This window comes from Homarus americanus, unplaced genomic scaffold, assembly GCF_018991925.1.
Source record: "Homarus americanus isolate GMGI-L3 unplaced genomic scaffold, GMGI_Hamer_2.0 scaffold367, whole genome shotgun sequence".
Lineage (NCBI taxonomy): Eukaryota > Metazoa > Arthropoda > Malacostraca > Decapoda > Nephropidae > Homarus > Homarus americanus.
The window spans coordinates 3,708,086-3,722,732 of record NW_024743709.1 but is presented as its reverse complement, the minus strand read 5'-3'; the positions used below and the strand labels follow the sequence as shown (position 1 = coordinate 3,722,732).

Sequence of the window (14,647 nt, the reverse complement as noted above, 5' to 3'; positions counted from 1 at the left end):
CACTTAATTCTTGAATGTCAGTCGCAAGTTTGGGAACATGGTGTTTAGTGTGTAGAATTGTTGACTATACAGAATGATCCAGACTCAGCCAGGTTAAGAAATAGGATATCAAGATCAGTCCTTCATTTACACACAGCAGCTGTAAGGAAAACAAATAGTGTCCTTATTATTCTTTATTACACTGTACATTCAAACACTATCATTAATTACACATAAACATTCACATCATATCACAGCCTGTAATGTAATTTTGAACTTACATTAAGTTCTGATAGGGAAAGGATGAACAGCATTGTTGCACTACAGTAAAAAAGAATTTTAATAAAAATCTACAGGGTGTACCAAAAGTCTGGTCCCATTGGGCTGTAACGGTGGGTTAATAGATGTTCAAACTGCTCCCAACGTTAATATCGTCATTCGTGTAAAGAGATAATAACATTGGTGAGCACTTTATTAGGGATAATTTTTTCTGTTCAATAGTAACATGAGATTTTGACATGACTGTTGTTCAGATGTGACGGCTCATCATTTCATATTTGAAAGAAATGTCCTTGAGTAGAGGAATCTGTGGCAGTAGTGCACATATGAGTTGGTCAGTGATTGAGAAGAGTATCCTGGAGGCTAACTCATGAAGGCCTCCAAATGGAACCAGAACGTGCGAGGGGTTACCGAGTTTAGAAAAGTGATTAATTGAACCTGTTATTCAATGATGTGTACATCACAAGTAGTTTTACACTAGTTTTGGACTTGGGGGAGGGAGGGAGTCCTCTGTTGAAGTATATGATGCTGTGGTGGTGTTTATGGCCCAAGGGAGATGTCCCCACTACATTGCCTTGGTATACACAGTATATACTTACACGCCCCACCACTGATCAAGGCTGTACAGTATTTGGATGGGTATCAAGTCTTAGTTAAGTGTATATCAATGTTTGAAGGATATTCGTTGCCCTGGTATTAACTGAACATTCCATGTTCTGTAAATATCATGAGGTTTTGTTTTTTGGACTTACAAAGAATTGTTCAGTGAATATTACAAAATGTTCTTTTGGTGTTATGCATCACAGTTAAATATATTCAAGCACAGCTAATTATTCATCACTAAACTGAATGAAAAACTTAAGGTCTGCTTTCAGGTTGAACAGATTTATATAAAACTAAAAATATGTCACAGCATAACTAGATAATAAACATAGACATGGTGTCTATAGGAACACAGCTCATAGTTTGTGTCTCTCTGTTGGGTGTGAGTTGACAGTATATACAATAATGATTTTGTCAAGATAAACTTTTCCAGTTTAAACAGTGAAGGAATATTGTAATAAAAGCGACAGCGATTAAAACTTGTAGCGACTGATGGCTGGACGAGGCATTGTTACAAAGGTCGTATCCACAGTAGCAGTATTCCGACGATGGAGGCTTGTACGCACTCTTGTGTTGGATGCATCCCTCTTTTACCAAACCAGCCTCAGCATAGCGAGCGTGGTCAGTGACGTTGGGCGTGCAGCCGTCCTTAGTGATTACCATTATATTCTCTGTTAGGAAAGGGGAGACAGGAAGGGAACACATTGGAGAGGATTGTTTAAGCTGTTCCTGTGCTTCAACTGGTCTGAGAGTGATGTGCTTATGTACTATATTTCAAAGGAATATTTAATATAATTGGGGATATTTTCAGTATATAAGAAGAGCTTAATTCGTAAATTATGGAGGCACCTGTGAAAGGCTTGCATCCAGCACTGGGTTGACGGAAGCTAATGGTAATGATAATGTAGTGGAAAGTTGCCAGTTGAGGAGATGAGAACATAAGACATTTGATAGGCACTTGGTGAGGAGGAAGAGGACAAAATAGACGACTATGGAAACATGTGGGAGGAGGCCTTCATCCAGACATGATGATGGTGGTAATGATAACTTAAGGTATATAGACTGTTGATGATGATGGTGACGATGACTCCAGATATGTGCCGTACCTGATGATAACGTGAGGGTGATCCTCTGGTATATACAAAGTCTTGAATCCGGGCAATTCATTATATAGCGGTTCGAGCCGTCAAATTCAGAGCAGGGATAAACAAAGCGGTTGTGACGCTTGACCCGTTGGTTGTTGTGGACGCACTCGTAACACTGGATACCACACGCTGCAAGAATATGTAAAAAAAAAAAAAGGTTCTACATTGTGACCTAATCATATTTACTATAGTTTGGCTTCAGAAGTAGACATACAGTAGGAAAGAAGTGCAGACATTCACACATGATGCTTTGACAGAAAGAAGCCTTATTTGACTGCCATTGGATATCAACACCTGTATTAAAAAGTGTATAAGAGGAGAAAGGAAGACATTGTGACTTTGTTTTGTTTTAGTTTACCTTTTGCATCTCATTGAATATATATCACCTAATGGCCAATTTAATTTTAGGAGTTATAGGGAATTAGAATCGTCACAAGAATTATTGATTAAAAAAGCAAACAAGATACTGTACTAATGATGTGATGGAAATTAGTAGTAATAAGAGTAGTAGTAGTAGTAGTAGTAGTAGTAGTACAAACACTTACCTGGTGCAAGTAGTGAGAGAGTGAAGAGAGTAAGTGGTAACATGAATCTCCATGGGAGGGGAACAGTGGCTGGGGGTTGAATCTCACTGATGACTAGTGTTGCCATCTTCCTTCCTTCCTTCCTCTGCTCTCACTACCACTTGTACAACGTTGGTAGGTTAACTACACTCTGGGGAAACACATACTTGAGTTAACGTCAGCTGTGTTGGTATGTTGACGCCGGTCAATTATTTAAATTTTACATAAGGTGATAATGTACCAGTCTTTATGTCCCAGCTAGAGGGGCATATGGTGTACTGTATTGTACTGTATCTGTGTTTCAAAAAGTTGGTCGGACAATGTTTCCAGTCGTACAGTTTCGATTGGATTAACTTTAAAAGTTAAATGGCAAGGTTCAATATTGGTCTGGAGTATAATTCTTGTACCACTGGAGATAGTCTATCATACCTAACACAACACAACACAACATGCTTTCACTGGATCCTGTACAAGGTGAAACAGGAAAAAAGATTGAATAGTTGATGATAATTAAGTAAGGTGAGCTTGCAGGTATGAGAGAGAGAGAGAGAGAGAGAGAGAGTGTTTGGTGGGATTAGGGAAGAGAGGAAGAGGGAGGAGGAGGAAGAGGTGGTGTTGGTGAGGGGGGTCTTGAAGCTCCCTCCTCCAGGTGACAGGAGCCAAAACAAGGGACTGATGGGTTACTTTTTCTTATTGTTATAATGACAGATAACGAAAGGAGATGAATATAGTCTTAATTCCCGAAATACCGAATAGAAAACCCTGATTGACTGGCTCTCGCTAAAGCAGTTTAGACCTAATTTTTGTCTCGGGTCTTTTATGCGTTCTTTCGGTGGGATAATCGACGTCAAAGGTGGACGTTTCGCTGGGCTGGTATTTTCCTGGTACAGTAATCTACGATGTAAAAAGGCCCAGTTTGCCGAGTCAAGATAAAACACAAATATTACGTCCCGAAAAATCATTGCCTCAAATATACGTTCAGACTCGGGTGCCTGTGGGTGGAACGGTAGCGTGCTTTCCTGCCTCTCACCACTGCGATGTGTGTTCGATCCTTACTCAGGTCAGACGTGAGAAGGGTGTTGTTTTTACCCCCCGTGTGCCTCTAAATCCCTGTACTAAAACTAGACCTTACAGGGACGAGCTAGTCTTAATTAATAACTAATTAATATCTTCACTGTACTGTATGTATAGTCATCAATCGGTTTATCAATACCGTCGTTAATTACTTTCAGTGGGAGAGAAAAGTAACGTGGGGAATCTTGGTTTAATATCGGACACACTTCAACCACGAGATTTTTCTTATTCGTCTCCAGGATGGATGATGCCGGAACGTAGTCAAATTTGTTTGAGTCGTTCAAGTGTTTTATGGTTTTTTTTATGGAGGAGTGTGTGTGTGTGTGTGTGTGTGTTAGGGAGGGATCGGGTGTGTGGGAGTGAGGGAAGGAGTGGACGTGTATGGGAAGGAGTGTGTGTGTGTGTGTGAGAGAGAGGAAGTGAGGGAAGGAGTCGTGTGTGTGTGTGTGGAAGTACAGTACTGTAAATATTGGATTTTGTGTCTCGTGGAGTGTGAAGGAGAGAGAGAGAGAGCAGTGTTTGCTGTGGGGGAGCCTAGTAGCTACTGCTGGAGTGTTAGGCTGCACCGGCCCCACTGCCAGAGCACACACACACCCTCCTCTCTTTCTTTCATGATGCCTCTTAAGTGCATTAGTGGGTTAGGTAAAGAGTTGTGGGGGTGTACTGTATGTAGGTCAGGGGCATAGGGAAACACTGTGCTCCTTCCACACGTGCCCTCCCTCCCTCCCTCCACACGTGCCACGCCTGTCCTCCCTTTGTACTCACACACCACCCTCTCTCCTTCCCACCCATCACACTGACCACGCCCTCCTCCCTCCTCTCCACACTAGGACCACGCCCCCCACCCACCCACCTCAGTCATGGGTAAAGTAGGTCACTGGTTCAGCTTGTCAGAACTACACTGTTAACATTTTGCTCGTGGTAAATTTTTGAGCATTTTTTATCGATTGATTGATTTTTTTATATGTTTTAAAGGGGAGTGTTGGTAAGGTGTGATGGTGGTAGTGATGGTGATGATTGTAGTGGTGGTGGTGATGATAGTGGGGATGGGTGGTAGTGATGATGGTGGTAATAATTTGTGATGGTGATGAAGCTGATAGTGATGATGGAGAAGTATGTAACCAGCATCACTCTCATCATGCCACCTGTTTTATGACCTCAGTCACTATTAGGTTTATTTCTTTAGTATAGTATTAAATAAACTCACAAACACGGGTACAGCAGACACACGGGTACAGCAGACACACAGGTACAGCAGACACACAGGTACAGCAGACACACAGGTACAGCAGACACATACAGATACAACAGACACACAGGTACAGCAGACACCAGGTACAGCAGACACACAGGTGCAGCAGACATGGGTACAGCAGACACAGGTACAGCAGACACACAGGTGCAGCAGACACATGGGTACAGCAGACAGGTACAGCAGACACACAGATACAGCAGACACACAGGTACAGCAGACACACAGATACAGCAGACGCACAGGTGCAGCAGACACAGGTACAGCAGACACACAGGTGCACGAGACACACAGGTGCAGCAACAGACACAGGTGCAGCAGACACACGGGGTACAGGAGACACACGGGTACAGGAGACACACACAGGTACAGCAGACACACAGGTGCAGCAGACACACAGGTACAGCAGACACACAGGTACAGCAGACACACAGGTGCAGCAGACACACGGGTACAGCAGACACACGGGTGCAGCAGACACACAGGTACAGCAGACACACAGGTGCACGAGACACACAGGTACAACAGACACACAGGTGCAGCAGACACACGGGTACAGGAGACACACAGGTACAGCAGACACAGGTGCAGCAGACACACGGGCACAGCAGACACACAGGTACAGCGAGACACACAGGTGCAGCAGACACGGGTACAGCAGACACACAGGTGCAGACACACAGGCACAGACACACAGGTGCACGAGACACACAGGTACAACAGACACACAGGCAGCAGACACACGGGTACAGGAGACACACAGGTACAGCAGACACAGGTGCAGCAGACATGCAGGCAGACACACAGACAGCAGACACACAGGTGCAGCAGACACACGGGTACAGCAGACACACAGGTGCAGCAGACACAGGTGCAGCAGCAGACACAGGTACAGCAGACACACAGGTGCAGCAGACACACAGGTGCAGCAGACACACAGGTACAGCAGACACACAGGTACAGAACAGCAGACACACAAGAGTGCAAGACACACGGGTACAGGTATTTCACAACGTTAAACACTACACATAATTACACCGTCCCCACGATCAATACATTATAAATACGTAATGCCACCCGGTAACACATTCCCTCCTCCCGACCTTCTGCTGACGGGAGGAGTCTTCACGGTGCTTGGTAATATATTTTGGTGTATATTCTTGTTTTTAACACGTGAAGATTGAGCACCCGACGTGGCTTAAGTGGGTGTTAAGGTGGGGGAAGGAGGGAGGGTCAGAGGAGAGGTGTGGAGACTTGGTGTGGTGTAGTGGTGGTGTGGGTGGTGTGGTGGTGTGGGTGTAGTGGTGGTGTGTGTGGTGTGTGGTGGTGTGGCGTGGTGTGGTGTGTGGTAGTGGCGTGGTGGTGTGGGTGTGGTGTGTGGTGTGTGGTGTGGTGGTGTGTGTAGTGGTGTGTGGTGTGGTGTGTGGTGGTGTGGGTGTAGTGGTGGTGTGGTGGTGGTGTGGTGGTGGGTAGTGGTGGTGTGGTGTAGTGGGTGGGTGGTGGCGTGGTGGTGTAGTGGTGGTGTGGTAGTGGTGGTGTGGGTGTAGTATGTGCGTGTGGTGTAGAGTGGTGGTGTAGTGTGAGTGTTGTGTGTGTTGTGGTGGTGTTTGGTGGTGGTGTATTGGTGTAGTCCCAACCACCCAGTATCGTTGTACGGAGGCTGTCCGGTTGTTGTTGCCAGTGATGTGATGTCTACATCTCTGTCATGTCCAACACCACACACCACCACCCTCCACCACACCACCTCCACCACCACCCTCCATCACCACCCTCCACCATCACCCTCCATCACCACCTCCACCATCACCCTCCATCACCACCCTCCATCACCACCTCCACCACTCCTCCACCATCACTCCTCCATCACCACCTCCATCACCACCTCCATCACCACCTCCATCACCACTCCACCACCACCTCCACCATCACTCCTCCACCATCACCTCCATCACCACCTCCACCATCACCTCCATCACCACCTCCATCACCACCTCCATCACCACCTCCACCATCACCTCCACCATCACTCCTCCACCACCACCTCCACCATCACTCTCCACCATCCCTCTCCTCCACCATCACCTCCACCACCACTCCACCATCAGTCTCCCTCTCCACCATCACCACTCCACCACCACCACCACTCCTCCACCATCACTCTCCTCCACCACCACCTCTCTTCCTTCATCACCACCACCACTCTCCTCCACCACCTCTTTCTCCACTCCTTCCATCATTCGCCCCCACAACACCAACCTCCATCACCACCCTCCCACTTCTTCCTCTTCCCCTAACACCTGATGCTTATGCTTATTTATCTCCCCTCCCTCCTTCCTCCTCCTTTTTCCATCCTCCTCCCTCTTCGGGGTGTTTTGCATCCACGTGTTCCTCCCTCCTGACTTCCGCTTCTTCTCCTCCCATCACCACCACCATCACCGCCACCACCACCGCCATCACCACCACCACCATCATCACCATCACCACCACCACCACCGCTATCACCACCACCACCACCACCATCACCACCACCACCACCATCACCACCACCACTACCATCACCACCACCACCACCACCACCACCACCATCACCACCACCACCACCACCATCATCATCACCACCACATCACCACCACCACCATCACCCACCACCGCCACCACCATCACCACCACCGCCACCACCACTATCACCACCACCCCACCCACCGCCACCACTATCACCACCACCGCCACCTATCACCATCACCACCACCACTATCACCACCACCACCACCATCACCACCGCCACCACTATCACCACCATATATCAACTTGTTACAGATTCCTTGCCGTCAGTTGATGGTTGAAGACGTCAAGAGGATGCTGATGTATATTGGAGCGTTCTAAGAGAGGTCATGATGGACGTAAACTGTATGTGCGTGTGTCTCGCCAGCAATGTATGTAGTTTATCTCAAGGTGAATGTGTGTGTGTGAATGTTATCAGTATAAGTGAAGGAGGTAGGTAGTGGGGGACACTCTTCATGTGCTTGAGGGAGAATGGCCGCCCTGTATACGTATTGAACCAACTTGTATATCCAGTGTATATTTTACTATTGGGGAAAGTATTCTGTATATATACACAGAGAAACTACGCAGGGAGTTTTGTATATAAATATCTATATATATTTATCTATCTATCTCCTCCCTCCCTCCTCCCCACCCCTCCACCTCTCCTCACACTCGCCCGTCTCAACAAGTGTTTCCGGAAGACGATTTTCTTTTTATTATTATTTTTTTTTAGAAGACTGTGTCGCTGTTTGTTTATGGCGGAAATATTATTTTTTTTTATTTATTACTTGTTTTTCTACGTCACATTTTATGATTCTGTAGGTGTTTTTGTTTTTGTTATTATTGTTGTAATTTTTTATGTGTTTTTTAGAAGGGGAAACTTTATATTGAGGAATTTAGAACGCGGAAGGTAAATAAACGAAGTACTGGAACTCTCTCCCCCCCCCCTTCCCCGGACAGGTCGTGGGGTGGGGAGCTGCTCTCTTCGTATCCTAGTTCATGATGCTGTTCTTGTTGTTGTCCTTGTGCTGTTGTAGTTGTTTTTGTTTTGTTATTGTCTTGTTGTAGTTTTCTTGATTGTTGTTGTTGTTATATTTACAGAACCTATGACGCAGGGAAAAAAGGTCTCGGCCCTAGACCAATTTATACCCTAGACTCTAGGGTATAAATTAGGGACGGGTAATTTTGGCATGAAGTGTGTTGGATGGATGTGAAGGGGAGGTGGGGTGGGTGAAGGAAGGAGGAGGGTGATGTGGGTGAAGGAAGGGAAGGAAGGAGGGAGGGTGGGGGATGTGGGGTTAAGGAGAGGGGAGAGGGTGAAGGAAGGGAAGGAAGGAGGAGGGTGGGTGGGGTTAAGGAGGGAGGGGGGATGTGGGGTGAAGGAAGGAAGGAAGGAGGAGGGGTGGGGTGGGGTTAGGAGGAGGGGATGGGGTAGGAAGGGAAGGAAGGAGGGAGGTGGGTGTGGCGTTAAGGGAAGGAGGAAGGGATGTGGGTGAAGGAAGGAAGGAGGAGGGGGGGCATGACTGGCGGCACCTTCCCTCTCTAACACCGGCACGGCTCACTCAACACCTCACCAGATATACCTTTTAAACATAAGTAATAAACCACCTTCTCCTCTCCCCCACCTTCCCTTGAAGTTAATGAAGCCTCAGATTAGTATAAAAAAAATCCTAACTGTATTTATTTTCCCATTGGATATTGAGATAATTTTACTTCACGTGTGTTTGGGTGAGGGTAGGTTAGGTTTAGGTTAGGTGAGGGTAGGTTAGGTTAGGTGGGGGTAGGGTAGGTTAGGTGAGGGTAGGTTAGTTTAGGTGAGGGTAGGTTACTTTAGGTTAGGTTAGGTTAGGTGAGGGTGGGTTAGTTTAGGTGGGGGTAGGGTAGGTTAGGTGAGGGTAGGTTAGTTTAGGGGTGAGGTAGGTTAGTTTTGGGTGAGGTAGGTTAGGTTAGGTCGTTATATACAAGGTGTGGATTAACTTGTACTCAGGGTGTGGGGCCAACTCATACTGTCATACAGAGGGTGTGGGTGTACTGAAATAGAAGGTGTGGGCGTGAGATAGTGGGTGGGGGAATGTCAAGTTGGCCGCCCACACCCAACGACGTAAGTAAAGCGAACTACTTCTTCCAGAGTGAAAGTGTGTGTGTGTGTGTGTGTGTGTGTGTGTGTGTGTGTGTGTGTGTGTGTGTGTGGAAGGGAAACATGTGTGTACAGTACTATGTATACACGCCCTGATAGCTTACATGCAAGAGATGAGATGCGTTCAGTGTGTGTGTGTGTGGGAAGGGGATTAGGAACGAATGGCATAGAGAGAGAGAGAGAGAGAGAGAGAGAGACCCTGAGATCAGTTCCTCTTCTCATGTGTCTCCGGAAATTCTAAAAACAAAACAAATAATTCCTCAGCTATTTGTTAACTCTCTCTTCACCTGAGCATCTTAACTGGTCCTCCTCACACACACACACGACGGAGCTAAACATGACCTCGAGAATGCACTAAGACTCACAAGACAACACTCAGTAGTTCTCTATGTCACCTCCTCCCGCCTTCCCTCCCTCTCCCTAGTCCCAAGGCTTTAACTGAGATTACCGTAATAATGATGATAATAATAATGATAATCGCTTAAAATCAGAAAGACTTCCCACATTATGATACATAAAACACACACACACACACACACACACACACACACACACACACACCAACTTACTACACGGAACACATTATAACGATTAGACAGAGACCATTTCACCTCTCCTCTCCCATCTCCCATCTCCTCCTCCTCTCCCCATCTCCACCCCTCCTCTCCATCTCCACCCCTCCTCTCTCCTCCCTCTCTCTCCACCCTCCTCTCTCCTCCCCCATCTCCACTCCTCCTCTCCCCACTCTCCATCACCACCAATACCTAAGTCTGTGAGGACCCCAATCCTTGTGTATATCCTTGGTGGTGGCGGCGCTGTAGGTACTTGTCAGCTTCCTGGTGGCGGCGGCGTAGTCATAGAGTGACCCCGCCGCCACTACTGTTCTATAGTGGGTCAGCTTGAGTATAGGTTATGTGTGTGTGTGTGTGTGTGTGTGTGTTTTTAGCGTCCCTTTCCCCACTGTGTTGTTTAACTACCATATCGGTCAAGGCTCACATTGACCCTTCCAGTCGCGCCCCGTAATTCCCCCGCCCCGCCCCGTCCTTCCCCTGTCCTGCCCCGTCACTGTATCACCCTCCTTAAACCTTCTTTGTCTTCTCCCGTTACACATTTATGCCTCTACACTCCCATAATCTTTGTCCTGGACTCGGCCCGCTCTGTCTCCGTGTCTTTCCTCCTTACCCTTTACTTATTTATTTTAGCCCCTGAAGCTTAGCCTTCGCCCCAGCCCCCACCCCTTCCCCGGTCATATCCTCGTCCTGCCTCACCCCTGGACAAAAAAAAATGGCGTTATAGTGGAAGTAGAGGAGAGAAGAGTTAAGTGTTTTGGGGAGATCATGACGTTCACTATAGGAGGAGGAGATGAGGCTCACCCAAGGCTCACTATAGACTCATAAACGTAACCCCAAGATGATGACCTCCCACTCCCTCCTCCTCCCTGTTTAATATATGTCACCATGATATACTCAACGTGGTATAATACGTTGTTGTTTTCACACACACACACACACACACACACACACACACACACACACACACACACACACACACACACACACACACACACACACACTCTGCCACAACAAGAAGCACACGATGTAGTAGTAGTAGTATATAGGCTTAGGACTATTGGCTGGTGGTAGAGGTTACTATACGTATAGAAAGTGGTGGTGGTGGTAGTTATGGTGGTAATAGTGGTCGTGGGTGGTAGTGTGTGGTGGGGGGTAAAGACGGTGGCAGTGACAGCATCAACACCACCATCCTCCTCCCCCCCACATGGTGTAGTACTGTCACCACCACCTGTCTAACATTACTACCTCTCTTACACCTGCTACCTGTCTGCCATTTACACCTGCCACCTGTCTGACACTACCTCATACCTGCCATTATCACCTACCTGCCTGCCTCATAACCACTACCCCCGTTACTTCCTGCTACTTTCCTTGTGCTACGTGTTACTGCTCGTTGCTTACAGAGTACCTTGCCACTCCACCTGCTACTTTTTCCACGCCCTCTCCTGCTTACTGCTACTCCACCTACTACTTTTTCCACGCCCTACTCCTGCTTGCTGCTACTCCACCTACTTGTTCCACGCCCTACTGCTTACTGCTACGCCACCTACTACTTGTTTCACGCCCTACTCCTGCTTACTGCTACTTCACCTACTACTTGTTCCACGCCCTACTCCTGCTTACTGCTACTCCACCTACTACTTGTTCCACGCCCTACTCCTGCTTACTATTACTCCACCTGCTTGTTGCCTCCCGTACTGCATCTAGCATCATCCCCTTTACTCCGCATGTTGCTGGGCGCGTCGCAACTGACACGTTTACACAAAACATAATTATTTTAGTTGGTTGGTCGAGGTAAGGATAGAGAGCTGTGATATCCCCGCTATCTTGTTATCATGGATGGTTGAGGTAAGGATAGACAGCTATGTTATCCCCGCTATCTTGTTATCATGGATGGTTGAGGTAAGGATAGAGACCTGTGTTATCCCCGCTATCTTGTTATGGATAGTTGAGGTAAGGATAGAGACCTGTGTTATCCCCGCTATCTTGTTATCATGGATGGTTGAGGTAAGGATAGAGAGCTGTGCTATCCCCGCTATCTAGACGACTTTCTTATCGTTCTTGATCATTGTCGGTAACGTTGACCTGTGTGTGTGTGTGTGTGTGTGTGTCGCCAACCAGTGCTGTAAGTGTCAGAATGTATAGTAGCGTGACACTGTTATGACCTTTACCGCTTGCTGGAGTATAAGAATGCGTCAGGGATAGAAGGAGCGTGATTGCACTCAGTCACTCACTCACTTGGTCACTCATGGTTGAATTGGTTTCTCAGAACAAGGGGTGTTGAGCCTTGAAGTAGTGTGTGTGTGTGTGTGTAAGTCTTGTGTACACGGGGCGCTCTGGAGTATTGAAGTAAACATAAAAGACTCCTAGCACACACACTGCAACAAGGTAAACACAACAAAGAACTTTACAGTGTTATGAACAGATGAACGTCACAAGTTGATAGGTTATAACACTGAAGAACATCAAAGGGCGTCTCTGTTATGGGAGTGAACGCGTGTATAACTTACCGTAGATTTGGGTGTCGTTCCCGGGTGTTTAGTCAGTGTTGAGCTGTAGGGGTCATCTGTATTGTACACCGCTTGTGGCTGCTACACCTATATAGTACAGTACACCTCTCTACTGTACTGGCCGGTTGATGAGGTGTATTTTAAGGAATTCTGTTTCCTGTTAAAGGTCTTTACGGGGATTTTAAGAGGATTTAATTAACAAGTTCATTAATTATTTACCAGTTTGATCTATTTAATTTATTTTGGGTCTGTTCTCCTCATGTACTTAGTCGTCGTTAGAATAGTCTCCAAATTTAAGGAATTTTGGTTCACTTGGTACACTTGAATGTCTGTGGTTCTATCATCAACTGAACGTGTGGACGAGCGGACAGTCCTGCCTAGACACGGCGGAGTCCAAAGTTCAACTGGTGAAAAACTGGACAAGAGCCAGAGAAAGCGGTGGTGCCGGCCACAAGCCCAAGTTATCGTACAGTGGGAAGGATGGACGACTTGCGCGGGAGACGTCCGTTAAAAATATTATATCACGGACATAATGAATGGGGGTGAAGAAAATCGCTGCATCATGAACCAGGAAGTATAGTTAATGGTCAGGACACTAGAGGGACTTCTGAATGACTGTCGGAATCCTGAGGTGGTGGGGCATCCGGGAGAGAGGATGGGCAGGAGTCACCTCGTCTCAGCTTAAGCCGGCCTGTGCTTTAGTAGGTCACGCAACACAGTGCCATGCAGGAGGCGGAGCATGGCAGGAGCACGCATGGTGGGGACGACGGCCGCCTCACCACACACACACACTGTTACGATCACCACACTGGTACACGATAACGGGAAATGTCGCCGCGGCCGCTTGATGATGACAAGGAGGAAGAGTTTCTCAGTTATGTTACGCGGCTGGTTTATGTATGTGTGTGTGTGAAGGTGATGGTGTTATGGTGCTGACTGGGGTAATGGTCCACTCCTGCACACCTCCTCCTACTGGCGCCTTTGTTCTTCCGCCCCCTTCACTTCACAACAAGATGGGTCGTATTTCAGATCCACATGTGCCGGATATTAGCTCAAGCTGGGCCAAGTCTCCGAGGTCAAAATGAGCTGCAGTTGTTACACTTTACAATATAGACCAGAGTTTAGGACAAGACTAAACCCATTTCTTTGTTTGAGATGACCAGAGTCGGCGTCAGTATGGGTGAAGACAAGTCTGGTTTTACGTCAATAAACATTAGGTTCCAAGTTTGAGAATTAAGCAGTGTTATCTGGTCCTGACTGTAGGCTGCATCACTGTGTAGACTAAACCAATATTCTGGAGACAGCTGTGGTGAACTGGGGATACTTTAAGCTCGAACCAGTGATCCTTAGGAGGGGAATCGAGTACTAAATCCATTTGGCCGCCGCTCACTTGTTAAGCGTCTTAATATGAACGAAAAAAATGAAATTCGAGAACATGAAAATATGGTTGATCGGTAAATGCTCTGATGTGCCCCAGGCCTAATCGATGTAGGGTCGAAGGCCTAGCTGGTCTGAGAGGATTCCACCAATCGAAATGGCAGGATTAAGTTAAGACCCCCTGAACCACGCTGACCCAAAGCGTTACCCAGGAGAGAGCCAGGTGACCTACAGCCAGCCAGATGACCTAAACCTTTTGTTCCGCCCGCCGCCAGTGAGGTGTAACACAGGTGAGGGGGGAAGTGTGTGTGTGTGTGTGTGTGTGTGTGTGTGTGTGTGTGTGTGACCCACCCTGTTATCGCCTCAACTGCCTGCCTGCCCTCCACACCTTTATGCCTGACTGTGCTTGGCCATGTTTGCAGTGTGTTGAACTTCCCTGCTGCCCGCTGACATTCTCTGTGTGTTCTGTGTTGTTATCCAGTTTTATCTCTTAGTGTCATCCATCTGCACCTCCACACCCCATCCTCCCTCCAACCCCCACCCCACCCACACCACACACCCCCATTTACATCCTACCTACACCCCACCTACACCCCTCCTCCCACACCCACA

General features: G+C 47.3%; 2 protein-coding genes across 3 annotated transcripts in view; one reads left to right on the top strand and one right to left on the bottom strand.

The window, feature by feature from the left end:
• LOC121877478 (rabankyrin-5-like) overlaps nt 1-14,647 on the top strand; it is a 71,930-nt gene that overhangs the window by 7,871 nt on the left and 49,412 nt on the right. The window lies entirely within an intron of this gene.
• LOC121877479 lies at nt 159-13,076 on the bottom strand. The gene is made up of 4 exons (XM_042383245.1): nt 12,659-13,076; nt 2,552-2,720; nt 1,968-2,135; nt 159-1,532 (listed from the first exon to the last, which is right to left on the bottom strand). The coding sequence occupies exons 2-4, from the start codon at nt 2,655-2,657 to the stop codon at nt 1,276-1,278; spliced, it is 531 nt and encodes a 176-aa protein (XP_042239179.1). The 5' UTR covers nt 2,658-2,720; nt 12,659-13,076; the 3' UTR covers nt 159-1,275.